At 41.0% G+C, this 25,962-nt stretch overlaps 1 protein-coding gene across 4 annotated transcripts in view; it reads left to right on the forward strand.

The window, feature by feature from the left end:
- The window catches only part of MGAM (maltase-glucoamylase), a 97,275-nt gene that overhangs the window by 55,094 nt on the left and 16,219 nt on the right, over positions 1-25,962 (forward strand). For all 4 annotated transcript variants that reach the window (XM_072777491.1, XM_072777492.1, XM_072777489.1 and 1 more), the window contains 22 exons: positions 128-212; positions 1,007-1,063; positions 1,598-1,722; positions 4,525-4,613; positions 5,283-5,332; positions 5,899-6,066; positions 9,007-9,159; positions 9,720-9,920; positions 11,746-11,900; positions 12,866-13,034; positions 13,298-13,394; positions 14,248-14,360; positions 15,223-15,348; positions 16,349-16,477; positions 18,304-18,414; positions 18,723-18,785; positions 19,682-19,816; positions 20,296-20,383; positions 21,793-21,931; positions 22,916-23,049; positions 23,182-23,216; positions 23,310-23,426. In XM_072777491.1, coding sequence (XP_072633592.1) covers positions 128-212; positions 1,007-1,063; positions 1,598-1,722; positions 4,525-4,613; positions 5,283-5,332; positions 5,899-6,066; positions 9,007-9,159; positions 9,720-9,920; positions 11,746-11,900; positions 12,866-13,034; positions 13,298-13,394; positions 14,248-14,360; positions 15,223-15,348; positions 16,349-16,477; positions 18,304-18,414; positions 18,723-18,785; positions 19,682-19,816; positions 20,296-20,383; positions 21,793-21,931; positions 22,916-23,049; positions 23,182-23,216; positions 23,310-23,426 — 2,539 coding nt within the window. The remainder of the gene's footprint in view (positions 1-127; positions 213-1,006; positions 1,064-1,597; positions 1,723-4,524; positions 4,614-5,282; positions 5,333-5,898; positions 6,067-9,006; positions 9,160-9,719; positions 9,921-11,745; positions 11,901-12,865; positions 13,035-13,297; positions 13,395-14,247; positions 14,361-15,222; positions 15,349-16,348; positions 16,478-18,303; positions 18,415-18,722; positions 18,786-19,681; positions 19,817-20,295; positions 20,384-21,792; positions 21,932-22,915; positions 23,050-23,181; positions 23,217-23,309; positions 23,427-25,962) is intronic.

Genomic DNA, 25,962 nt, shown 5'->3' on the forward strand with positions numbered 1-25,962 from the left:
TGAGAGGGTGTCCCAGAATAATGTGGGGGGTTACCGCAGGCAGGCACCCTGCATGTTTTGGACAGTTGTGGGGAGGGTTATTAGGAAGCATTGGCCCAGATCTCAGTGAACGTCTCTTGATCTCCAGGTTCTATGGGGATAGCAGTACATGGGATGTACACCAACAGTTTTTATGGGGACCCGGCCTCCTCATCACTCCAGTTCTGGATGAGGTAAGTGTCCCACAGAGGCACCCGGATGGTCTCTGCTTCTGTTCTTGCTACCCTCCAAACTTTTCTCTTCCTGGAACCATTTATCTTCTCTTTATTCCAAGTCTGATTGCAGTCCCTATGGCTGAGTCGGCCTTGAAGACAGTGTGCTGAGGTTTGGTGAAGTTGGAGATGTGTTCCTTACATATCTTTTTTTCTATATGAGTCTTTTTCCTCGATCAAGTTCCCAGTCACTGGAGAAGCATCTAATGGTGGCTCTGGGGCTAGAAATGGTCCTATTTGTCATCAGATTTTCATAGCAGATCCTACTTGCTCCTTGAGGTAGAGGCAGAATGGAGCAGGGGTCCAGCACTGTCTGTAAAGTTGGGTGGAATCAGGGTGTGATTGCTGCCTCTGCCTCACTTAGTACCATGTGCCCTGGGGCGAGTTCCTCAGCTGGAAAGGTGAGATCATGAGAGTACCTGCCACTGGGGACAGTTGGATTACATGAGTTCATGTAAAGCTTGAATTTTTACCAGAGCATATATTTATTTTATTTTATTATTTATTTTTACCACAACATATATTTAAATATTATTATTCCTAATGTGGTTCCCCTGGGATTTTTCTTTTGGTTGCCAAGTTATTGCTTCTACTATTCCTATCGGAAGAAAGACACAATTTTTTTACAGAGAAAAGAAAGGATGTTTATGCTCTCTCAGTATATGGTTAAGAAGCTCCATTGGGAATGCTAAGAAATCCATTTTATTCCCTTCAGAGACTGTGCCACAAGGAATGATGTTTTGTTTTAATTTCAGGGTGCAGAGAAAGTGATGGCTTATATACCCGATGCCGTCTGGTACGATTATGAGACTGTAAGTAGCTTTGACTTTTCTTAAACTCCTCAAGACCACAGCTGCATAGACAAGATGCCTCCCTGGAGAGAGGAACATCTATCAGTACCCTAAGGAGTGTTTTTGTACTGTTTTCTATAATTTCATAGCACAGTTGATAAAGTGAGCCTAAATCACTTAATGTCAGTCATGAAGAGATCTGGAAAAAAAAACACCCACTTTTGTATGTTTTATTTAACAGTAAGATAAGAGCAAATATTGGAGAGTTCAGTGGAGGGTTCAGTGTGGTCAGGTGTCAGCTAACTTGTTTAAAACTACCCATTCATCTAATATATGTCAGATAGCCTCAGCATGACATAAATGCTCCCCCAAATGCCCAAGTGATGGCAAAACCTGTTGTTCTTAATTTGTTTCCTTCCTCTCGTTTGATTGTCTGACTAGACAGTAGGTCAGCCAGGTGGAAAAAAAAGAGCTGTAGATAACTCAGCACCTGGGTAAGAGGGGGGTGCGAATGTGCCATCCTGCCAAGGTGCTTGACATGTGTGCCTGCATCAGGGGGCCCGAGCAAGATGGAGGAAGCAAAGAGTGGAGATGGGACTTCCTGCAGACAAAATTGGACTTCACCTTCGCGGAGGCCACATCTTTCCCACACAACAGCCAGCCACCACCACGGTGGCCAGGTAGAGCATGGTTGGAGTTTCCTTTAAGGGGGAGGCTGCTGACGAAGCTGGTCATTTCTGTTCCCATCTGTTGCCGGTGGTGTAGAAGATGCTGAAGCTTTCTGTGGCATGTGGGGGCGGGGAGGGGAGGACTGGGGTGTGTGTGTGTCCATCATACTCTGTCCCTTCTCTCAGCCTCTTTGGAGGAAGTTGGGATTTACAAGATGGATTTTGAAAGAACTTAATCCCTATCCTTCCTTAAACCTCCTGCATTTCTCCTCAAAACACACTGACCGCTGGGGTGGTCATCCTTCCTGGTTTCCCCAGGACCGGTTCAAATTTAGCACCAAAAGTTTCATGTCTTGGTAAACCTTTCAGTTCCAGGGAAATGGGGTCTGTTGATTACTCTACCTGCTTGGTAACCCATTATGCTATGCTCTTGACCCATTCCTTCTCATTTCCATTCCTCTATAATTTCAATTTCCCATTCCTTTCTTCCCACTGAACCACTTCTTTTCCTGTGATGCAGAACAGGGTACAAAATTTACTTGTTCACTTCAAGTCTATCTCATATCACTTCACTGATTTCTCCTTTATGACTCATTGATTCTGAAATTCTAGATTCCATCTGTACTAATGATGTACACATTTATATATGTCTCAAAGTATTATTTGTCTTTAATAGACTGGGAGGTTAGAAATCTTTCTTTTCTTTTCAACTTTCCTTACCACCTAAATTTTTCTAGCTGCAGACTTTTTTTTTTTTTTTAAACTGCAGACTTGTTATGATAATGAGGCCAAATACTTTCACATCTCATACCAAATGGTTTCTTTTTATCGTATTGTTCAGCTTCAGGCTATTCTGCATACTGATACCAAAATTATCTTTCTAGAATGAAGATTTTTTTTTTCTTGTTGCTTCCCTGCATGAAGTCCAAATTCTTTCATTAGCAGGGTATTCCAGGCCAATCACAATCTAGTTGCAAGTTAACTGTGCCTCCTGAGACATCTGAATACACACCTGTAGACCAGCCATGCCCAAAAGCTTGCTATTCCCAGGCATACCTATTTATTTGACTGCTTTTGGGCTTCTGCACTTATGACCCTTTCCAGCATCCTTTGCCTGGTGTGTTCTTATACATTCTCCAAATTTAAGATTTCATCTGCAAGAAATCTTCCTCAATTCTTCCAGCAGAGGGCCTGCTGCCACTACAAACTTTTTAAATACTTTTTCTCTTTGCTATACTGTTAAATTATTTTTTGCTCCCTAGCGGATTTTTTTTCTTTCCTTCTCAATATTTTTAAGTATTTCAAACATAGTTACTTTATGCCTTGTATTTGAAATTTCTATTATCTAAAATCCTTTGGAGAATCCAAATTATTGTTCATTGTTTTTGCAAACTTTCTTTCATGCTGGCTTATTACCTTGTGTGCTTAGTCATTTTTTTCCCCCAAATGTAGTGATCTTAAGGGTCCAAATGTGGGGTCTCATTACTCCAGAGAGATCTTGCCTTTTTACTTGGTTGCAAGTCAGGATTGCTATCATCTTGAAGGCAGTTTAAGCAACCTTTAAGGATCATGTGTTGGGTGCATCTTTCAGGGTGCCTGGTATCCCCCAAAATATTTGGTCAGCCACACTGCTGGAACTGCCATTCTGGACTCCCATATAAGTCTTTTGACTTGTATGTCCCTCTACTTCCTGTCTTGATTATGTGGTGAATATGTTCAGTCCTTCTTACAATATTTAAGGCCATCAACAGGGCTATGATCTATATGTCTTTATATCTCTTAGACTTGCTGACAAACAAAGCTACTTAATACATATGTGTTAAGAAAAAGCAGGTGATTTGATTGATAATGGAACCTGACTTCATAGGGCACACTGGAGGGCTGACCAGGGAAAGAATATAAAATGTGAGGCCAGGGAGGGACCAATGGGAGCAGGAAGCTGGGAAGTAGTCAAGGGAGTGGTGACACAAGGAGGGCTTCCACATGAAATGGCTCTTTTTCCCTCTTTCTCAATGCCTATCTACCTCATTGCCTTTTTAAGTCCTGTTTTGTGTTTCATATTTTAAATTATAAAGCAGAAAACTCGAATGTTTTATTTTCCTCTCCAAATGAACTAATTATAAATAATAAAATTAGGAAAGTTGCCTTAAATAGATGGACTTTATTGTATTTTATTGCCTTCTGAGTCAAAATGGTTCTTTGGCAGGAAAACAAAAATTTATTCCCCCAACCGTAGTTCATGTTTCCCTTGTATGAACTCCAAAATTAGGCTGAGACAATTATTGTCTAGAATTTCTTTCTCTTCTAATAGTCTGCATTCTAAATAATAGTTGCATCAGCAAGTTTTATAGTAGCAATCACAGTGATGCTGGCACTTAAATTCTTGCTTTCTACATAGATGTTTATTGCTAATGTTCACAGTATTTCTGTCTCCTGTGATGTTACTGATTCTAGAGAAAGATGCGCCTGCTGATTTTGCTTTTGTGCCTGGAGAAAAGCGAGCCATTTGCTATAACCTTTCACATTTGAAATCTGATGGCGGGAGCCCCTGGGTGGTATAGTCAGTTAAGCATACAACTCTTGGTTTAGGCTCAGGTTGTGATCTCAGGGTTGTGGGATATAGCCCCATGTCAGGCCAGTGTTCTCTCACTCCCTCTACCACTCCTGCACGTGTGTTTTCTCTCTTTCTCTTAAACTGGTTTCGGTTGGTGCATAAAAGAAAAAAAAGAAAAGGAAAGAAATCTGATGGCAACATTCCCAGCTCTTTCGGCAAAGTTCTTTGAGTCTTAAGTCTCTAAATCTTGTTTCCCACAGTCGCCGGAACCCCCTTGGTCTTATCATTGCCCTGGATGAAAACAAAGAAGCAAAAGGCGAACTTTTCTGGGATGATGGGGAAACTAAAGGTGAGCACTGTTACAGCAACCTGCATCTGTGAGTTTTTCCCGCTGGTCATTCAGCGGGGGAGAAATCTCACCAGGCACAGCAACGCTAATCACTCAGAGGAGAATTTTAGTTTGGGTTGCACTGTTCACTGCTAGTGGTAGATGGACCTCAGATAGAAGGAAAACATGTTTCTACTTCTTAAAATGCTCTCATCAAACAAGCAATATATACAGGCTCTCATTTTATTGTCAACAGGCATCTGAAAGAGATGTTTTCAAGACTATTCCTGCCATTAACTGTAGATCTCTTCCCCTAAAATATTTCTGCATAAATGTTGATGATAAGAAACACATACCCATGCCAGTGAGGCAGAGTGAGAGTATATTCTTCTCATGTGCCTGTATCCGGTCATGCTTCTTCACACATTTTTCTGGCTCCAATATATTAACAACTCTTGTGGCTCAAGCTTAGGGGATAGATTCACTTGAGGCATCTGCCTTGGAAGCTCTTGGAAGGGAATCTTTTCAAGGGTAAGGTGGGAAGGAAGAGGAAAAAAAAAGTGGCCTGGCCTTGGACACCTGTCTATAATCTTGTCATTCTCAAGATGTAGCTTTCGATACAGCCGAGGGGTCATCTGTTCTTCTGTGGTGGGCAAGTCAGAGGTTGATTCACCTTCCTTGCACTTTCAGATACCGTGGCCAATCAAGTTTATCTCTTATGTGAGTTTTCTGTCACCCAAGTAAGTAGCACATTTTAATGAATCTTAGGTGTGGGCTTTTGTCTGACAGCTCATGTGTGTTTGTGTACATGTGTAATTATATGTGTAGTTTCACATGCCTTTATGACTATAGATGAGTCCATTTCCTTTTTTGTGAAGGTAAAAGAACTTTATTTTTTATTATTATTTGCTTTTATTTTAATTCCAGTTAGTTAACATTCAGTATTATGTTAGTTTCAGGTGTACAATATAGTGATTCAGCATATCTATGTATCACCTGGTGCTTAGATGGGCACATTTCAATTTATGACTTAACTCTCAATAATTGAATCATCCATGTTAGTAAAAAGAGGCAATGATATGGATAAATCAAAGTAGCCAGCCTTTTAAAATGCAGTTTAAAAATTCCTCTGTGTGTATTTCTCTCTTTTTTGTTCAGGGCAGTATTAAAATAAATTTGTACTCCTTGAGCACATGTTATTTGAGACAGTTAAGAGGCATTCAAAGAAGTTTTGGGTATCTGGTCTAGGATAGAACATTTGAGGGACTTGGCCACCAATCAGCAGACCTTTGTGTTTGTTTTGCAGAACCGCTTGGATGTGAAGATTTTGCAGTCAACTTACAAAGACCCCAATAATTTAGTATTTAAAGAGATTAAAATTCTTGGGACCCAGGAACCTACCAATGTTATAGTGAAACACAATGGTATCCCAAGTCAAACTTCTCCTAATGTCACTTATGATTCTAACCTACAGGTAAAAATTCATTTTGTTGAGATAGTTTATCAAGAATTCATAGCTTATGGTGTTCCTTCTTGCCAAAGTTGCATGGGTTCCTGAAGAACAAGGACACACTCTGAGGTCTGGGGTGGGGAAGTCAGAGGGTTAGGAGAGGGAAAAAAAGCAAGGGGTAAGCTAGAGCTAGAAGGGAGCAGGGAGCTGCTGAGAAACTGGAATAAGATAAAATGGTCTTTTCATCCATATTCCCTTTATTTGCCCATCAGTCTTCTGTTCTCTCTGATGGAGACAGAAGAAGAGTAGAGTGAGGAGTGTGGGGGACAGGATTAGAGGGAAAGTGGGTCTGAAAGCTGCTGGCTGAAGCTAGAAAGGCAAAGTGGGAGGTGAGATCCCCATTAATTAAAATTTTGAAGTGCATTTTTTTTACTGTGCTCAGATATGGAATTTCTCTCCAACATATGCATTTTAAAGAAATATTTCAAGTCAAAGAATCTGACCAGCTTAGCTAATGGCTACTTATTTGGTTAGATAAGGATAAAAAATAATTTTTCATCAGGTGTAATGAGACTTGATGCTCCTGAGCAGGTTGTAATCTGTTCACTTGGTATCTTAGTGTTATGAAATATCCTTTCCCCCATCCTCCTCACTCCAGGCCCTCCAGATGACCTGGGACTGGGAGCTCCTGGGTCAGCATGTTTGTGAGGGATCTTCCCCATTTGGAGAAAATAAGTAAATCTGGTATTCTCCCATAATGAGGTATTGATGACATTGGCCATTTTGCCTTCCAGTGTAGGTTGAGGATGTGTGCATTATAAAGTTAGAAATAATACAGTTGACCTTTGAACACCATGGGGGACACTGACCCCCCCATGCCATCAAAAATTCATAACTAACTTTTGACTCCGAATCTTAACAACTTGTTTTTATCAAAAACCCTAATGGGTAAACTGTCGCTTAACACATCATCTGAATTTGTACATCATCTGAATTCTACACTGTATTCTTACAGTAAAGCCAGCGAGAGAAAAGAAAATGTTATTAAGAGAATCATTAGGAAGAGAAAATACATTTGCAGTTCTGTAGTGTATTTATTGAAAAAAAAAAAAGAACGATGCATGTAAGTGGACCCACGCAGTTCAAACCTGGGTTATTCAAAGGACAACTGCACTATATGGTTAGTTATGGCAAAGTGCGAGCCATTTGAAATGTGCACATACCAAAACAAGCTCAATAAATACCTGCTAAGTAAATTAATTAATGTAAGAGCAAAGTAACTGTCGGTGCTTGAATTTGGGTGGTGGAGAGATACAATTTATATATGTGACACTACTGGGAAGGGGACAGGCAATCCAAAGCAAGAGAGGAAACGTTAACTTACGTTATACCAGATTTAATGTTCAAAGCCTCATGGAGTAGCTGAGCAAAGCCATTAGAAAAATCAGGGTTTAAGCTGGACTTTGAATGAGGGTGTATCAGACAGAGATTCATTCAGCCACAAGTGATAGGAAACTGAGCAAAATGGGACTTTGAACAAATTGGGATTCTCTTCTTCATGCAATAACAAGTTTAGAAAGTGGTGAGTTGCTGGTCTTGGTTCAGTCGCTCGAGGTTGTCAGGGTTGGTTGGAAGTGACTGCTTAGTACCAGCTGTTGCGGCCCTATTACTGCAAAATGAAAGAAGAGTCAGGAAGGAAAAGGTGCAGGGAAGGGGCAAGCCCTTAAATGAAGAAGGAGACTCTGAGCCAGCAACTCCTAGTGGACTTGTACTTGCCCATTTATGGCCACAGCTATGTTATGTGGATTAAAAATTTAGTTCTTAATCATGAACTTTAATATTCTAAGCTGAAATAGTGAGTCAGAAAAGAACTTTTATATAAGGCAGGTAACTAGCAGTGTATTCCGCGAAAGGGCACCATTTTCCTAGAAAGAGCATTGGTCTCTTTCAAAATAAGCCAATCGAAGGATTGAGATCAGCCTTACATTAGTCTGCAGGGATTATATAACGAGAAGAGGTCGGGGATCAGTGTGGCCAAATAAGTTGTCATCAGATTTTGGATGGTCTTAGCTGCCAAGGTGAGAAAGATCTGATTCTCAAAGTGTGTCCTATAGATCCTTGAATCAAGGCTGTGCCATTCACTGTCAAAGCATTGCTCTGGGGAGTGGGATTTGTGAATTTAGACTGAGAAGAGCCTGGAAAAAGGGTGATTATCCTTAGAGTGTGATTTTGTAATTCTGGGCAAATGGGGACCTTTGCTAGGGAAATTGCTAATTAAAGAAGAGATATAAATACACAGAAAATATTAAATATTTGGATTAGTGGGACTCAAAGAGGCAAGGTTTCAGGTTTTGAGGCTTTGGTCATGGAGAAATAAAGAGGTTGGGAAGTTAGAAATGGAAGGAAATGTAATGATTTTGCCAACTCCCCACTTTTGCAGTTGATGAAACTGAGACCCAAAGATCTGAAATGGTTTGACTAAATTTTCCTAGCAGATGGAGATGAGAGCTCAAGCCACACAATTGTTACTCCTGTTTTCTTGCCACTATTCCAGACCAAGGCAGGACACCCGGGGTTAAAAATGGAGGGCAAGAACATAAGCTCGATTTTTGGATGGCCCCGTGAGCTCATGTGTGTTATGCTACAAGGGGAAACACAGAAGGCCTTCTGACCAGATAAGGAAGAGGAAGGGGAATCAGGGAAGGAAAGAAAATGGGTGATCACGGAAGATTTTATTTGGCCTAATTCTCTTCCAAATGTGGTGTACAAGATTCTGATAGTTGGGACATTTGCACTCTTCCCCCTCCCTCCATGTGGCTCCCTTCTTAGAAGCTCCAGTGTGGTGTCATTTGGATTGTTGAGAGCCTAGTCTCGTTTCTATTTTCTTTCCTAAAAGACGTTTCAGATCTTACAAGGCCTTTGTCCTCAGGATAAATTTCCTTGTCACTTGCCCATCCTACACAGGTTGCTCTTATCACAGAAATTGATCTTATCCTCGGAGAAGCATACACGGTGGAGTGGGACCTGAAGATAAGGGATGAAGAGAAAATAGACTGTTTTCCTGATGAGAGCGGTGCTTCTGCAGCAAACTGTACTGCCCGTGGCTGTGCCTGGGAGGTAACCGTGCTGACTGCACTAAAATGCATTGAAATCCTTGGGCAGCCCGGGTGGCTCAGCGGTTTAGTGCCACCTTCAGCCCAAGGCCTGATCCTAGAGACCTGGGATCGAGTCCCATGTCCGGCTCCCTGCATGGAGCCTGCTTCTCCCTCTGCCTGTGTCTGCCTCTCTCTCTCTCTCTCTCTTTCTCTCTCGCTCTGTGTCTCTCATGAAGAAATAAAATCTTAAAAAAAAAAATCCTTGACACTCAAGCTGCAGTTTCATGAGTATAGCACCAGTATCTGTGTCACTACTTAAAAACCCATAGAAAGGAAGGACTTCCAAAGGAACCTGAATTTGTATCTGGATATGAAGAATAGGTAGGGACAGGAGTGGGAGGGTTTTTTTTTTACAAATATTTCGTAAGGAGATCAGGAATTTAAACTTATGTCACTATCAAAGAATATATAAGAAAATGAGTGATGGTCTGGCTTTACTCCCTGTAAGTGGCCTTTTCTAGCCCCTTTATATTTGATAATTCTAGGACCACATGTAGAGGTAACCTTTGCTTTCCTTTTCAGGCATCCAGTTCTCCTGGAGTCCCATTCTGTTATTTTGTCAACGATCTGTACTCTGTCAGCGATATTCAGTATGACTCACATGGAGCCACTGCTACCATCTCCTTAAAATCTTCTGTCTATGCCTCCGCTCTGCCCTCAGTGCCCGTGACTTCTCTCCGCCTACGTGTGACCTACCATAAGAATGACATGCTACAGTTTAAGGTATATGTTTGCAGCACACATATGTATCAAGTACCGACTGGGCACTTGGCAGTTCCATTACTTTTTGCTAGTCGAGGTCACAGAACCCTAAAATAAGTGTGCTTCTCTGAGCTCCCCGTGCTGCAATATACTAGATTATTATGCTGAGAACACTGAGAAACCATTGATGGACCAGTGCTGCCTGTTCTGATGTGCATTTTGAAAAGATCACTGTGTCTATTGTGAGGAAAATGGTTGGGAGGATAAGAGTGAAAAAGGAGAGGCCACCCAGGAGGCTACTGGTTAGGTTGTCCATGTGAGTGACCAAGTGTAGACCAAAGATAAGGAAGGAGAACGATGGTGGACATCTTGTTGGATCACAGGATCCAGTGATGACTGCAAGTAGGCAATGAAGGAGAGGGAGGGATCAAGAATGATTGCCATGTTTCTGGCATATGTCTATATATGGATGGTGGTGACATTACTTGTAATGGGAACACTGGAAAGATTTGGGCTTGGGCAAAATAAGATGACGAATTCAGTTTGGGAGGCTGAGTTTGGGATATTTGAGAAATAGCCATGAGAATGTAGTGATCTTGGTTTTTTTCCTGTGATTTAATTAAACAAAGGATTAGTGGCAGGCTGTTCTTAGGTCTATTTCTCTACTACTTGTAAGTTCCTCAAAGATCGGTATTTGTCCATTCATCTTTGTGTTTCTGAAATCTGACACAGAGCCTGGCAAATAGTTAGCACTCAGATGTTTCCTGAGAGAGTAAGTGAAAGACATCGAGCACTGCCCAAAGTTTCGTAACGACCTGCTATCAACCTGGACTAGGAGTCCTTTTACATCTTCTAGCGCAGGGAAGATGCTCTTTGATATTTCTGTCTTCACCTTAGGACTGGCCTGTGGAAGGCACCTAGTTTTGAACAAATGGATTTACTTGCATTTCCTGCTTGAACCCTTTCCTGTCCTACCTCCTGATCACACAGTAGCTCTCCCCGCCCCAGCATTTGTTTCTTTCTGACCTAGCTTTATTTTATTTATTTATTTATTTTTTCTCTGACCCAGCTTTAATACTTCCGGCTTTTGCCTTTGTTTCACTACCAGGAATGACTTTATCTCCTTGCTGTGCTTGGTTAACAGCTGCAAAGGCTTTAACACTCAGCCTGTAATTTTCACATGATATCATGTCAGTCTTCCAGAAACTGTGTTGGGCATTTTCTTCTCTGTAATCTCACAACACACTTAATGTAGCTCTACAGGAGCACGTATCAGCCCGGGTGCTGTGGATACCTCTTTTACATCCGGTTAGCATGTGAATTTCTTAAAAATAGTAATTGTGTCTTGTCTGGTTTAGTGTGTCTAGTGTCTGTAGTACAGTATAGTACAGTATAGTAGAGTACGTATTTTGTGAATCTACTTAGATCCCATTTTTAGGAAGGACATCTGTGGTAATTTTAATCAAAATAGAGTTCATGTTTTTTGATGGATTTTTTTTTCAATTCAGAGAAGCTTTCAGATAATCACATATATCCACACACAAAGCAATAAATACTATATATGTACCAAGCTGATTTTAGACTGATTTTCCAAGATATCACCAATGTCGAAGGGAATGTGTTACTGTAATAGGGGCCTTAAAAATGAGATATGACAGATTCAGATCAAATTGTTAATTCTAACATTGTTCTTTGATATAGTAAATAAATCCCTGGTGTCATGAGTTTAATGAAAAGAGAGAAATAATAGAATTCAGACTCCATGTCAAAGATACCAAGTTTCTGCTAAGGATATAGGTTTCTAGAGTACCATATTTTCCTAATTTTCTTTCCACTCTCACCCTAGATTTATGATCCCAATAATAATCGGTATGAAGTCCCAGTCCCTCTCAACATACCCAGAGTTCCATCCAGCACCTCTGAGAGTCAACTCTACGATGTCCTCATTAAGAAGAATCCATTTGGAATCGAAATTCGCCGGAAGAGTACGGGCACTGTGATGTAGGTGGCTCCTGGTCTGACTTGGGATTGATAGTTACCTATACATTCACTGCCAAGTCCATTGTCCTTGGAGATATCCTGGCTCAAAGCATCACACTATCCATTTCCAGGTTTATGAATATGTTATTCCCTTTGGACTAAAGATTTCTCAATCTTTAGCCCCCTGGCAATAATTACTGAGGCATTTACATGTACTAGGGATTCATTCAACCAATGTTTACAGGGGTGGTTAGGCTATATTATCTCTATATTAGGTGGTTCTAGAAGATAAGTCTCTCTTCTCATGACAAAAATTAATGCTAGATAACAAAGACAAGTTAAAATATAAATAAGAAAGTTTAGGTAGCGACAACTGCTATGTAGGAAAAAGAACAGGGTAATCAGAGTCATAGGGAGTTTACTGCTTTTGATACTGTGATCAGAGTAGGTGTCTCAGAGAAGGTGACATTTGAAATAGGACTTGGATGAGAAGGATCCACCCCTGTGGAGATCTGGAGGAAGGGGAAGAACATTCCAGACAGATGGAATAAGAAGTGCACAGGCCATGAAACAGGAGCACACTTGCCATATTGAAGGGGGAAATATCCACCATGGCTGGAGCACATTGTAGTTGGATTGCTCTGGATGTTAAGTAGCAAAAGGACTGTAGAGAGCAAGAGTGGACTGCCAGGCTAGTGTAGGGTGGTAGCACCCAAGACGGTGAAAAGTGATTGGATTTGGCATCCTGAAGAGAAAACTGAAGAAAGGCAGTGAGAGAGGAAAACAGGAGAATGAAGGCTGGCTCTTGGGCTGGTAGCAGGTGCATCTAAGATTATTTTAATTGAATAGACTTTGTGTCTGTTTGGAAGATTAACAGGCTCTGGGTGGAAGAGGGAATGGAGAGTTCTGTTGTCCTTGAAAGGTCAGGTACTTGAAGCCAACAGGTTAGCTCATTTCTTTTCCAAATACTCTCTTTTGTGTTGCAGTTGGGACTCTCAGCTCCTTGGCTTTACCTTCAATGACATGTTCATCCGTATCTCCACTCGCCTTCCCTCCCAGTACCTCTATGGTTTTGGGGAAACTGAGCACACAGCCTTTCGGAGAGACTTGAACTGGCACACATGGGGGATGTTCTCCAGGGACCAACCTCCGGGGGTAAGGGCAGAGCATCTGGGATCTGTGTCTCCCTCTCTACATGCTGTGTATACTTCATGCGTCATCTTCCCAGACTCACCTTAGATGGGCATGTTCGGCACTTAGGCAAGTGGGCCAGTGTTTACACTCCCTTGATTTTCACATACCTAAAGTTCATTGTAGAGAAGACGAAATGTACCTTGTCAGTCATTTTTTTGTGGAGTTTTTTTCTCAGTCACAATGTCTTTTAACTTCTTACCACTTTTGCCCCATGACTCTCCCAGTACAAGAAGAATTCCTATGGTGTCCACCCCTACTACATGGCACTGGAGGAGGATGGTAGTGCCCATGGGGTGTTACTGCTCAACAGCAATGCCATGGGTAAGATGATGCCAACATCTCCCCTTATTTTTGTGAACCAGTCATTCGTGAGTAATGTTACAATGAGTTTGAACCTGCATCCCCCTGGAGTCAAAATTATCATCTTGGGGACAGTGTTTTTGTTTTTACTTTTTATTTTCTGGGTAGACTTTCTATTTATTTCAGTTCAGTAGCATGTGGTAATGAGAGTTAACTCTTATTTGGCAAAAATGTAAGAAGGGATAGAAAGACCAAGTGAGTCTGAAATATCCTGGAGGTCAGCCGGTAGGAGCCATCTTTTTAATTTGAGTTAGTGGTGAAGCTATGGATAAGAGTGCTCACTCTGGGGGTATGAGGGTGTGAAAAAAATTTATATGGTTTATTGGAAAGAGGGTGGAAAATCAGGAGGTGTAGGGGAAAGCATGCACATAAAAACTGGTCAAATCAGAGTCAGGTATATTCCCGACTTAATAGTTTTATATGAATGTCAGTTTCCTGGTTTTGACAATGTACAATGGTTATATAAGATGCCATTGAGGGAAGCTGAGTGAAGTATACAGAGGACCACCAGTACTATTTTTGCAACTTCTTATAAATCTTAAAGTATTCTAAGATAAAAATTATAATAATTTTAAAAGAACAGAATGACAAAACATATTATAAAATAATAATAAGCCCAATGGCAAACAAATCCAGGGGTAGCACCCTGTAGACTTTCACTCAACTTCTTCAATTCTATGTAGGTATGGTAAAAATTCTTTCTCTTAATACTGTATAATACAGAGGCATAAGGAGAAGGCAAAGGGAAGAATTTCAGGGATTATTCCTCACCTTGAATGTTTCCAGCTTGATTGATATTTTCCTATATTTTCAGATGTGACATTCCAGCCCCTGCCTGCCTTGACATACCGCACCATAGGAGGAATTCTGGACTTTTATGTGTTCTTGGGGCCAACTCCAGAGCTTGTCACTCAGCAGTATACTGAGGTAGGAGGGAATTAAACTGATTATCAAGTATTCATCCAGTGCATTCCGAGTTTCCAAATCCACATTTATTAGTGTAACTCTCAGTTGATACCTGGAATTGTTGACACTTTTGGAATATAGACTATAAAATGATGAACAAAATATATATCCCAATAACCATTAAGTTTGCAGCCTCTCAAAGATTGCAGAGCAGTAGTGGTGCCGGTGGTGGTGTTGGCAGTGGCAATGGTGGCGGTGGAGGTGGTAGTGGTGATGGGATTATAGTAATGGTGGAGGTGATAGTGGTGATGGAAGTGGTGGTGGAGGTGGTGGTCATGTGGTAATGGTGATGGTACTGTTAGTAATGGTGGTCACAGTGGTCATGGCAGTCACTTTGGCAGCAGCAACAAGCACATATACAATTTACTGTGTGTCACTGATTATTTTATGTATATTAGCTCATTCAGTCCTCACAAAAACACTATGAAGCAAACACTATTATTATCCCCAGTTTACAAGTGAAGGAACTGATGAACAAGAGGTTTTTAACTTTTGCACAGGGCCGCTTAGCCAGCAGGGATTGGAGCCTGGATAGTAAACCAGGCATTTTTGCCTCTAGATTCTGAGTTCTGAACCAGTAAGCTAGACTGCCTCTAAGAATCAGGATAAAATCAGATTTTCCAAATTCTTGGGGAAGAAGGTCAGATCTAGCAGAAAGATTTCTCCAAGATATCCCAGGGGCTCTGTATCCTCTCCGTTTCTCTCCATTTTTGAATTTGTTGATTATCTAACTTGGGCCACGGTAAAAAATATTCTTAATTTGTTGACAATTTCAATCCAGATTCTCCTTTTTAAGAATTAAATTTTCTGTCTATTTTTGTAGATGATTGGTCGGCCAGTGATGGTTCCTTACTGGTCCTTGGGGTTTCAGCTGTGTCGCTATGGCTACCAGAACGACTCTGAGATTGCCAGCCTGTATGATGAGATGGTGGCTGCCCAGATCCCTTATGTACGTTTTCCGTATGTGGTGGTTTGGCTCTGGGACCTCGTGGCCAACACTAGTGGTTTCTGTGTCTGGATTAGCTTGACTTGGGTGGAGGAGGGTGTTCCTACAGCTACACAATTTTAAAAGACTTGGTCAAAACCATCTTTGGTATCTTAAGAACAAAAGGTTGCCCAGGCAGTGGTTTTGCTTAATTAAAACTAAAAATTTAAATTAAAAAGAAAATGACCCCAATTCAGTCAGATCGCAGTAGGTGCAGATATAACCTCAGTTCCAATGCTTTCTGGTACGACAGTGTTCCCTCGACTTTGAGCTAAAGTTGAAGAGAGGGATCTTGGGGTACCTATTTCGTGATAAAATGCATACAGAAACAAGTTATGTTCTTCACTTGAGGGCTAGAGGGGTCCAAGAATCAGAGAACTGATCCCATAATCTTCTTACATATTTAATTTTATTCTACTTATTTTTCTATTTCTTACAATTATTGCTATCAATTGTAAGCATAGCATGCCATATTTCATTTTTAGTAAGAAAGCTGTGTCTGATAACCCCCAGGATTGGATATTCTAAAGCAACTACAGGAGCCTTTTTTTAAAAAGGTAGATTTACTATCCATCTAATTGTATCAGTGCTGGGGAGTTTACATTATGTTCTTTTCTCTGAAAGTGAACCACTGATCCCAGGAGCAGCCTCTTGGGGGGTAGGTAACCACAATCACTCACACTGGCCACTCACAAGGCACTTTCTCATCTGCTCTCTTCATTTATCCTTGCAATAGCCTTGCCACATAGGCATCATCCTATTTTTGCTAATTTAGGGTTTTTTGGGCCTATTTTATGTTTGAAAATTTGAAAATTTCCCAGGATCTAATACCTGATACCTGGGATTAGAAAAAGTCAAAAGGAAGCCATCTGAAATTCACCATTGGTTAGTTGAGGTTTGTTCTCACCTGGAACCTGGCCTTTTACAAGCAGGAGCCACTCACTGCCCCCGTGTGCTCCCCCAGGATGTGCAGTACTCCGACATCGACTACATGGAGCGGCAGCTGGACTTCACCCTCAGCCCCAAGTTCGCAGGATTTCCAGCTCTGATTACTCGCATGAAGGCCAACGGAATGCGGGTCATCCTCATTCTGGTTAGTCCCTCTGCGAATGGGTGGCAGTTGTTGGGGAGACTGAATGGGCTTTGGTGGAGAAAGCTTTCTTTTTTTTTTCTTTTTTCTTCCTTTTTTTTCTTTTTCTTCTTCTTTTTTTTTTTTTCTTTTTTAACAGTAAGTGGACCTTTATTTAAAGACATTAACCCACAAGGGGAAAAAAAATGGAAGTGACAAAAATGGCAACCAAATTTAGAAGCTGAGTGTCTGATGAATGTTGAATGAGTTAACAGACCTGAGAAAGGTCAATTCTAAAGTAGCACTGAGGAAGGCTGGAAAGCATCCCACTTTATGTTGCACATCCCCTCTAAGGCTCGGATATTAATGAAAAGTGAAAGGAAGGATGAGGTGGGGCTGAAAAGAGAGGACAGTTATACTTTCTTGCCTCCCAAAAGATTGAAGTTTCATTCTTGCAAAGAATCAGAGTATCTCTGGACTGGGGAACACCTAAGCACAGCTGTGTGTGGCAATGCTGATCTGAAAATCACTGAGAACTTTCAGTTACTCCTCTTCTGCCTTTTACTTCTCCCAGAAGACACTGGAAGTAGGCAAGATATAGGAAGTAATCTTTGAAGAATGAGACCAGTGAGAGAAAAGACCTAAAGGTATTAGCATCAAAGATTCCCAAGAAAATGGTGTAGCTATCCACACTAGAATAAAAACCGCATTTGACAAGCCTCACACACATATTGAAATTTCAGTCATTTATAGTGTTTTTTCATACTTTTAAAAAAAATTTATTTATTTATTTATTTATTTATTTATTTATTTATTTATTTATGATAGTCACAGAGAGAGAGAGGCAGAGACACAGGCAGAGGGAGAAGCAGGCTCCATGCACCGGGAGCCCGACGTGGGATTCGATCCCGGGTCTCCAGGATCATGCCCTGGGCCAAAGGCAGGCGCCAAACCACTGCGCCACCCAGGGATCCCCTGTTTTTTCATACTTATGAGAAGATGGTGAAGGCATTTGAGGACCAAAACATTATAAATTATGGAACATCAACAAACTTAAAAAGCAGGTTAGAGGAAGTAGAATTTATTTAGGGAGAACATTTCAAGAAACTATTAGAGTATCCTCAAAGAGATAAAGTATTACTTTCATGAATTAGAAAATAATAGAACAGAAGAGATGGAAAACTTAATGAAAAGAAGATAAAATAGAAGCATTCTCTCAAAAAGTAAAGCAAAAGATAAAGAAAATTGGAAAGAAACGAAAGTAGGAGGCCCAATATCCAAATAATAGAAATTTTAGAATGAGCAAAGAGAGAAAATAGAGGGGAAAAATTCATCAAATAAATCACTAAATAGCATTTTTCCAGAACTGAATGATGGGTTTTTAGGTTTTATTATTATTATTTTATTTAAATTCAATTTGCCAATATATAGGAGATGGTGAAAGGGACTATAAGGGAAAGGAGGGGAACTGAGTGGGAAAAATTAGAGAGGGAGACAAACTATGAGAGACTCCTAACAAAGGGTTGAAGGGGAGGTGAGTTGAGGGGATGGATTAGCTGGGTGACTGGCACTGAGGAGGGCACTTGATGGGATGAGCACCGGGTGTTATGCTATATGCTGGCAAATTGAATTTAAATTAAAAAAAAATAGAAAGCTTTCTATTGTATTTCCTTCTGTGTTACGAGTGTAGAAGTTGAGGTTCAGTAAGAAAGATGTATTTCCCAGGATTCACACAAGCACTGTGGTTTGCGCGAAAGCTGATGCCTTCTTTTTGGGAATTCTTTTTTTTTTTCTGTCCTGAGCTGTTCTCTGGCTTTGGACTTCTCCCCAGATCTGTGCTTTGGTTTCAGGACCCAGCCATTTCTGGTAATGAGACGCAGCCCTATCCTGCATTCACTCGGGGTGTGGAGGATGATGTCTTCATCAAAGCTCCAAATGGTGGAGGCATTGTCTGGGGGAAGGTACGGTGTGAGCGGTGAACCACTAAACTCCAGCCTGGGGGCTGGGGTGTGTGTGTGGTTAGTGTGCATGTTGTTTTGGGACCTTTTCCATTTGGGTTCTGAGATCAGAAGTTCTCGTTCTGTCCATCAAAATTTGTCAACACGCTTAAGGGATGTCTAAGGAATGTGTAGATGTGTGTGCATTGTGGGATCCACTTCCCTAGACCAAAATCAACTATTACCACCCACAATCATGGTTTATAGTTTCTTAGGAAGTTTGTAAAGTAAATTATCTAGGGCATTGCTTTTGAACAATTTTCTCTCCACAGGTGTGGCCTGATTTCCCTGATGTCGTCATAAACGCATCCCTAGACTGGGATAGTCAAGTGGAGGTAAAGGGACCTTCGGGGATGCGGGTGAAGTGAGGGTGACTGTACTTGGGACAGTGGACATCCCTCAGCCATGGGAGTGGGCCTGGTGAGGAATGCACTGAGGGCTTGTGTCCTGTGTGTTCATCTGTGCGCCATCACTTTACATATAACATTTTACTCCGGACTGGGAGACAGGGATTATTATCCTCAGCATAACCAGGATTCAGAGAGCTTAAATTACTGCTCTATGGGTTTGGGTGGCCCATATTTTAAACAAAGTCTCCACACCCTGTCTGTAGTGTGGGATCTTTGGATCCACTCTCCAGATTAAAATACAGATAGAGCTTTATTACTTGAAGGAGATAAAGAGAAGGGGGCAGTGTTTAAAACTTCCTCTTTAGCTCCTCCCAAGTGACCTGACACACAAATGCAGTTTTCAAGTGATTTCCTTAACTATGGAAAACACAAGGGTGCTGGTTAGACATCTCTCCCCTGTCCTCCCTTCCCCAGGGGGAATGAGACCAGAGAGCCTGCTTGTTGCCTTCCAGCCTGCTGACAGTGCATCTGATGTCTTTCAAGCTGCAGTCCCTCCCTGGCTCCTACTCTGACTCTGAGTCGAGCTTAAGAAATTGTCAGCCAGAGCTTGAAAGTTAAGCATCAAGTGAGATAGTGAGTGCAGGGTGTTTGTTGCTACCACTCATGTTGACACAAAAAGGACAGTCCCCAGATACCTTCCAGATGCTAAGCAGGTGTCTAATGCATGCTAATGTCTCTTCTGTGCACTCGTTATATTTCACATAAGCCGCGAATGTTATTTTGGCTCTGTTTGGATTATCTATCATCATGCAGTACAGGTGTGTGCATGAATTATGATATAATTTGGGGGAGGACGCATAAACTATATGTCATTTTTACAGCTGTACCGAGCTTATGTGGCCTTTCCTGACTTTTTCCGTAACTCCACTACCACATGGTGGAAGAGGGAGCTGCAAGAACTATACACCAACCCCCAGAATCCAGAGAGGAGCTTGAAGTTTGACGGCATGTGGATTGTAAGTGTGTGAGTTTGCATCTGTGCACATGTGGGTGGGCATGTTTCTATCTTTGTGTTGCTAAGCTTATGGATCATGACCTTTAATCAAGAGGGATGATAATCATCCAAGAAAGACTTTGGACGGATCAAATTGCAGTTCCTCCAATCAGAAGTGGAGCATCTCTGATATTCCTCATATCATATACCTTGCCCGAAGTTCCTGCTGTAAAATGCGAGGTGATTACTAGGAATTTCTTGGACTTGAGCCTTGCCTCATACCTTGAGGGAGATTTTTTTTTTTTAATCCTCTAGCCAATCATTCTTGAGGGCTTCATTGATCTTTCTAGTCAGTTCTCAGCTGGATCTGATGAGTCTCCCTGGGCTGATATCTATGGGATTGCTGGAAGGTGAATGATTTATTCACTGCTTCCTTGTCTCTGAGTTGGCAGGATGTAATGATTTGAAAAAGTAAGCTATATCTGTGTTTGACATTTCTAGGATATGAATGAGCCAGCAAGTTTTGTGAATGGAGCAGTCCCCCCAGGCTGCAGGGATGCCACTATGAACCACCCCCCCTATATGCCACGTAAGAGCCCTCGGTCTCCTTTGTTGGCAGAGCCATGGCTATGAGGAGTGACCTCAACAAGAACCCAGCAGCCAGGGTTTATCCTGACTGTTCAGGGCATATCTTAACTGGCACTGTGGTTTTTAGGGGGAACAAAGACATACATGCGTCAAGTACTTTATCCAGTTGAGTGTGTATAAGTTACTGGCCCTGTTGAGTGAGTTTCTCAAATTTGTTCAGAAAACAAACGGGTGGGCTCAGTTGGTTAAGCATCTGCTTTCAGCTCAGATCATGATCTCAGGATCTTGGGATCGAGCCCTGCATGGGGCTCCCTGCTCAGTGGTGAGTCTGCTTCTCCCTCTGCTTCTCCCTCTCTCTCTGCCACTCCCCCCTCACTCGTGCTCTCTCTCATGCTTTCTCTCTACTCAAATAAATAAAATCTCAAAAAAAAAAAAACAACAACAACCCACTTAATATCAGTTATGTCTCCAAAGGATTCTAGAACTAAGTTTCTTAATTCTTCAGGCCTCTGTGAATTCCTCCACAGGAATTTGTTAGGCCCCCAGTGGGTGGAAAGTAGTGGCTCCCCCTTATCATGAAGTCGATGGACTTTGGTGTTATACTTGTGTTCATATCTTGGTTCCAGAAATTATATTTACTATGAATTGTGTGACCTTTAACAGGTTACTTGATATTTCCAAATCTGTGTTTTAAGTTGTGAAGGGAGGGGCACCTGGGTGGCTCAGTGGTTGAGCATCTGCTTTGGCTCAGGGCATGATCCCGGGGTCCTGGGTATCAAGTCCCACATGGGGCTCTCTGCATGGAGCTTGGTTCTCCCTCTGCCTGTGTCTCTGCCTCTCTGTGTCTCTCATGAATAAATAAATAAAATCTTAAAAAAATTGTGAAGGGAGATATCGCTTTTTTATAGAGTTATAGGAATTACATGAAATGACTTACAAGAAAAATGCTTAGACTGCATCCAGTCAAGTAATTAGTTTTTTTTTAAAAAGATTTTATTTATTTATTCATGAGATACAGAGAGAGAGAGGCAGAGACATAGGCAGAGGGAGAAGCAGGCTCCCTGTGGGGAGCCCCATGTGGAACTCTATCTCAGGACCCCGGAATCACATCCTGAGCCAAAGGCAGATGCTCAACCACTGAGCCACACAGGTGTCTCAAGCAGTTAGGCATTTGACACCTGTGTTTTCCTCCCCCTGCCCCTGCTTTCTCCTGGAGAACCCTGTAGGGGACCTTATGTTGAAAGCACCTGTGGGTTCCATTGCAGCCCCAAGCCAAGCATGTTCCCATGCCCCTGAGGAGAAGAGGGACCCATGCACGGGTCTTAAGATCTAGTGTCCAATTCCTTAAAGAGGGGTCAGGGGTAAACAGGAGCAGACATGGCATTTATATCACTAGATCTTTCTCCTCAGATTTGGAGTCCAGGGATAAAGGCCTGAGCAGCAAGACCCTGTGCATGGAGAGCGAGCAGGTCCTGCCAGATGGCTCACGGGTGCGGCACTATGATGTTCACAGCCTGTATGGATGGGCCCAGACCAGACCCACCTACGAGTGAGTCACGCTCTCCCTTCTCTGGTCCACATGACCTGCAGGGACAGCCAATGACTGAGGAGGTTACCCTGCATTTCCTTTCATGCCCCATCTCAAGGGTTAAGAACATATTAATTACAAATGTGTCACAATGCTTATTTTTTTTAAAGATTTTATTTACTTATTTACTTATTTAGAGACAGCATGAGCAGGGGCAGGAGCAGAGGAGGAGGGAGAGGGGGAGAATCTCAAACAGACTGCTGAGTGTGGAGTCCAATGAGGGGCTTGATCTCATGACCCTGAGATCATGACCTGAGCCACACAATTCTTACATATTAAAGGAACACAAGCATGGAGCCAGGCTCCATGATCATGGTTAGAAGGACAGGTTTAAGTAAGACATGGTCCTAACAGCGAGAGACGATAGTCCTTGTAGAGGAGACACACATGGAGACACAAGCAATGATCACACAGTGCAGCTGATGCTATAATTAAATATAAGAGGTGAAGGGAATACGGAGGACTAGCTCTCCTTTTATTTTATTTTGAAAGTGACTCATCTCTGTTGGGTTTTTTTGTTTTAATTCTGCTGAATTAGTGCTGTCCCATTTTGTGAGCTCAGTCAATGAATAATAAGAATTATCCTAAGGAAAGCCTTACAAAGGAATTTATTTTCTTCCTCCGTAAATATAAAAATATAAAAACTTAGTACTTAGTAAATAAGTGTAAGATTTTGTGGTTACTCATTATTTTTAGGTGATCCAGTAAGTTTATTACAAAGTTTGTCGCAAAACACTATTTAAAAGCACAATTGGTACCATCATTTCTATCATCCAGGGTCAATCACTGGGGACTTCCTTATGGCTCAGATTTCCATATTTCCTCCAGCAATGCAGGAGACATTTTGTTGCTATGCCTTGGGCTCTGAAACTCTGGATGGAGAAGCTCTGTGGCCTTTCCTTTCCTAATCTGCTCCCCAATCACCTCCTTTCCCCCTCCAACTAGAGCTGTGCAGGAGGTGACGGGACAGAGAGGGATTGTCATCACCCGCTCCACATTCCCCTCTTCTGGCCGCTGGGGAGGCCACTGGCTGGGTGACAACACGGCCGCGTGGGACCAGCTGAAGAAGTCTATCATTGGTGTGTGGGCTTATCCTTAGGGTCCTCTGCTGGTGGGAAGGGGGTTAGGCCTCCTTAATAAAGGATTCTTGAGGAGGGAGGAGGTAACAGATCATGAGTCCCATCTCTCACATAGCTGTGTTCATGTTGCAGGCATGATGGAGTTCAGCCTCTTCGGTATATCTTATGTAAGTGTCTTTTGGGTCACTTCTAATCCCCAAGAAGATAGTCACATCTTTCAGAAATCACCAATAAGCTTGTTTTATTCTACCTTGTTTCAGACAGGAGCAGATATTTGTGGGTTCTTTCAAGATGCTGAATATGAGATGTGTGTTCGCTGGATGCAGCTGGGAGCCTTTTACCCCTTTTCGAGGAACCACAACACCATTGGGACCAGGGTAGGATGTTAACTTATAGCTCAAAAGTCTTGTGTCACTAGAAATACAACCTCCATATTTGAGCTACAATTAATTAATATTCTCTGTGACATCCTCAAAACCATCAAACCCTTATGTTTTTTTGTTTTTTGTTTTTATTTGATACACTTATGTATTGTGAAATGATTACCATAGCAGGATTAGTTAACACTTCCATCATCTCACATAATTGCTGTTTCTTTTTTTGTGGTGAGAACATTCAGTATTTATTCTTTTAGCAACTTCCAAGTATATAATAGAGTATTGTAAACTATAGTCACCATTCGATTGTGCATTCGATTACCAGAACAAATTCATCATGTAACTGGAAGTTTGTACCCTTTGACTGATACTTCCCCATTTCTCTTATCCCCCAGCCCCTGATATCCACCATTCTGCTATCTAGAGGAATGTGAGGTAATAGATGTGATAGATGTGAGGTGATATCTCACTTGGTTTTGATGTGTATTTCCCTGATGATGAGCATTATTGAGCATCTTTTCATGTAGCTGTTGGCCATTTGCATGTCTTCTTTGGAAACTGGAAACCAATAACAGGAGAAAAACTGGAAAACTCACAAATATGTGGAAATTAAACAACCAATGGGTCAAAGATGAAATCAAAAGGAAAATAAAGAAAATATCTTGAAACAGATAAAAATGGAAACACAATATACCAAAACTTATGGGTTACAGTGAAAGCATTTCTAAGTTTATCACTATAAACCCCTACATTAAGGAAAAGAGAGAAAGAAAGATCTTAAATAAACAACCCAATTTTATACCCCAAGGAACTAGCAAAAGAAGAACAAAGTAAGCTCATGGTAAGAAAAGAAATAATAAAGATCAGAGGCGAAATAAGTGACATGGAGCCCAGAAAAACAATAGAAAAAATCAACAAAACTAAGAGCTGGTTCTTTGAACAGATAAACTAAATTAACAAACCTTTAGTTAGATTTGTTAAGGAAAAAAGAGAGAAGACTCAAATAAATAAAAAATATAATGAAAAAGGAGACATTAGAACTGATACCACAGAAATGCAAAGGATCACAAGAGACAGCAATTATATACTAACAAATTGGACAACCTAGAAGAAATGAATAAATTCCTAGGAACATACAGTCTACCAAGACTGAATCATGAAGAAATAGAAGAGCCGAACAGATAAATACTGAAAAAGGAGATTGAACTAGTAATAAAAAATCCCCTAACAAAGAAAAGTCCAGAACCAGATGTTTTTCCTGATGAAGTGCTTCAAAAATTTAAAGAAGAATCAACACCAAGACTTCCTTAAACACTTCAGAAAATTAAGAGGAGGGAGCACTTCCAAACAAGATCATCATTACTCTGATATTAAAGCCAAATAAGGGCCCTACTAGAAGACTAGAGGTCAGTATCCCTCAGGAATACAGATCCAAAAATTTGCAACAAAATATTAGCACACTGAATTCAACACATTGGAAAAATCGTACACCATGATCAAGAGGGATTTTTAAAAAAAAGATTTATTTATTTATTTATTTATTTATTTATTTATTTATTTATCAGGGAGAGAGAGACAGAGACAGAGACAGCGGGAGCCAGGGGAAGGGCAGAGGGAGAGAGAGAAACAGACTCTCTGCTAAGAGAGGAGCCTGATGCAGGGCTCGATCCCAAGACCATGGCATCATGACTTGAGCTGAAGGCAGACGCTTAACCAACTTAGCCATCCAGACACCCTCAAGTGGGATTTAACTTGGTATGTGTGGATGATTCAACATGCACAAATAAATAAATGTGATACAGTACATTAATAAAATGAAAGATAAAGATCATTGGATCATCTCGATATATGTAGAAAAAAATTGACATAATATAGCATCCTTCCATGATGAAAACTCTAACCAAATTGGGCATAGAAGGAATGTGTCTCATCATTATAAAGGCCATATGAGACAAGCCTACAGCTAATATCATGCAAAAGTGGAAGATTGAAAGCATTTTTTCTAAGATCAGAAATAAGACAAGTGTCCATTTTCACTACTCTTATTTAACATAGTACTGGAAGTCCTAGCCAGAGTAGTCAGGCAAGAAAAAGAACTGAAAGGCATTTAAATCAGAAAGGAAGTAAAATTATCTCTGTTTATAGTTCATATGATCTTTTAAATAGAAAATCCTAAAGCTATCATTTAAAAAACCTTTAGAATTAATCAGTTCAGTAAAGTTGTGGAATACAAAAATCAACCTACGGAAATAAGTTACATTTCTATACACTGACAGCAAAATATCTGAAAAAGAAATAAAGCAATGCCACTCACAATAGCATCAAAAATCAATAAAATACTTAGTAATGAATTTAACCAAGGAGGTGAAAGACCTATACAATGAAAACCATTGGACATATATGAAAGAAATTGAAGAATACACAAACAAATGGAAAGATATTCTATGTTCATGGATTAGAATTAATATTGTTACAATGTCTATACTACCCCAAAACCATTTATAGATTCAATGCAATCATTATCAAAATTCTAGTA

The sequence above is a fragment of the Canis lupus genome, chromosome 15 (assembly GCF_048164855.1).
Source record: "Canis lupus baileyi chromosome 15, mCanLup2.hap1, whole genome shotgun sequence".
Lineage (NCBI taxonomy): Eukaryota > Metazoa > Chordata > Mammalia > Carnivora > Canidae > Canis > Canis lupus.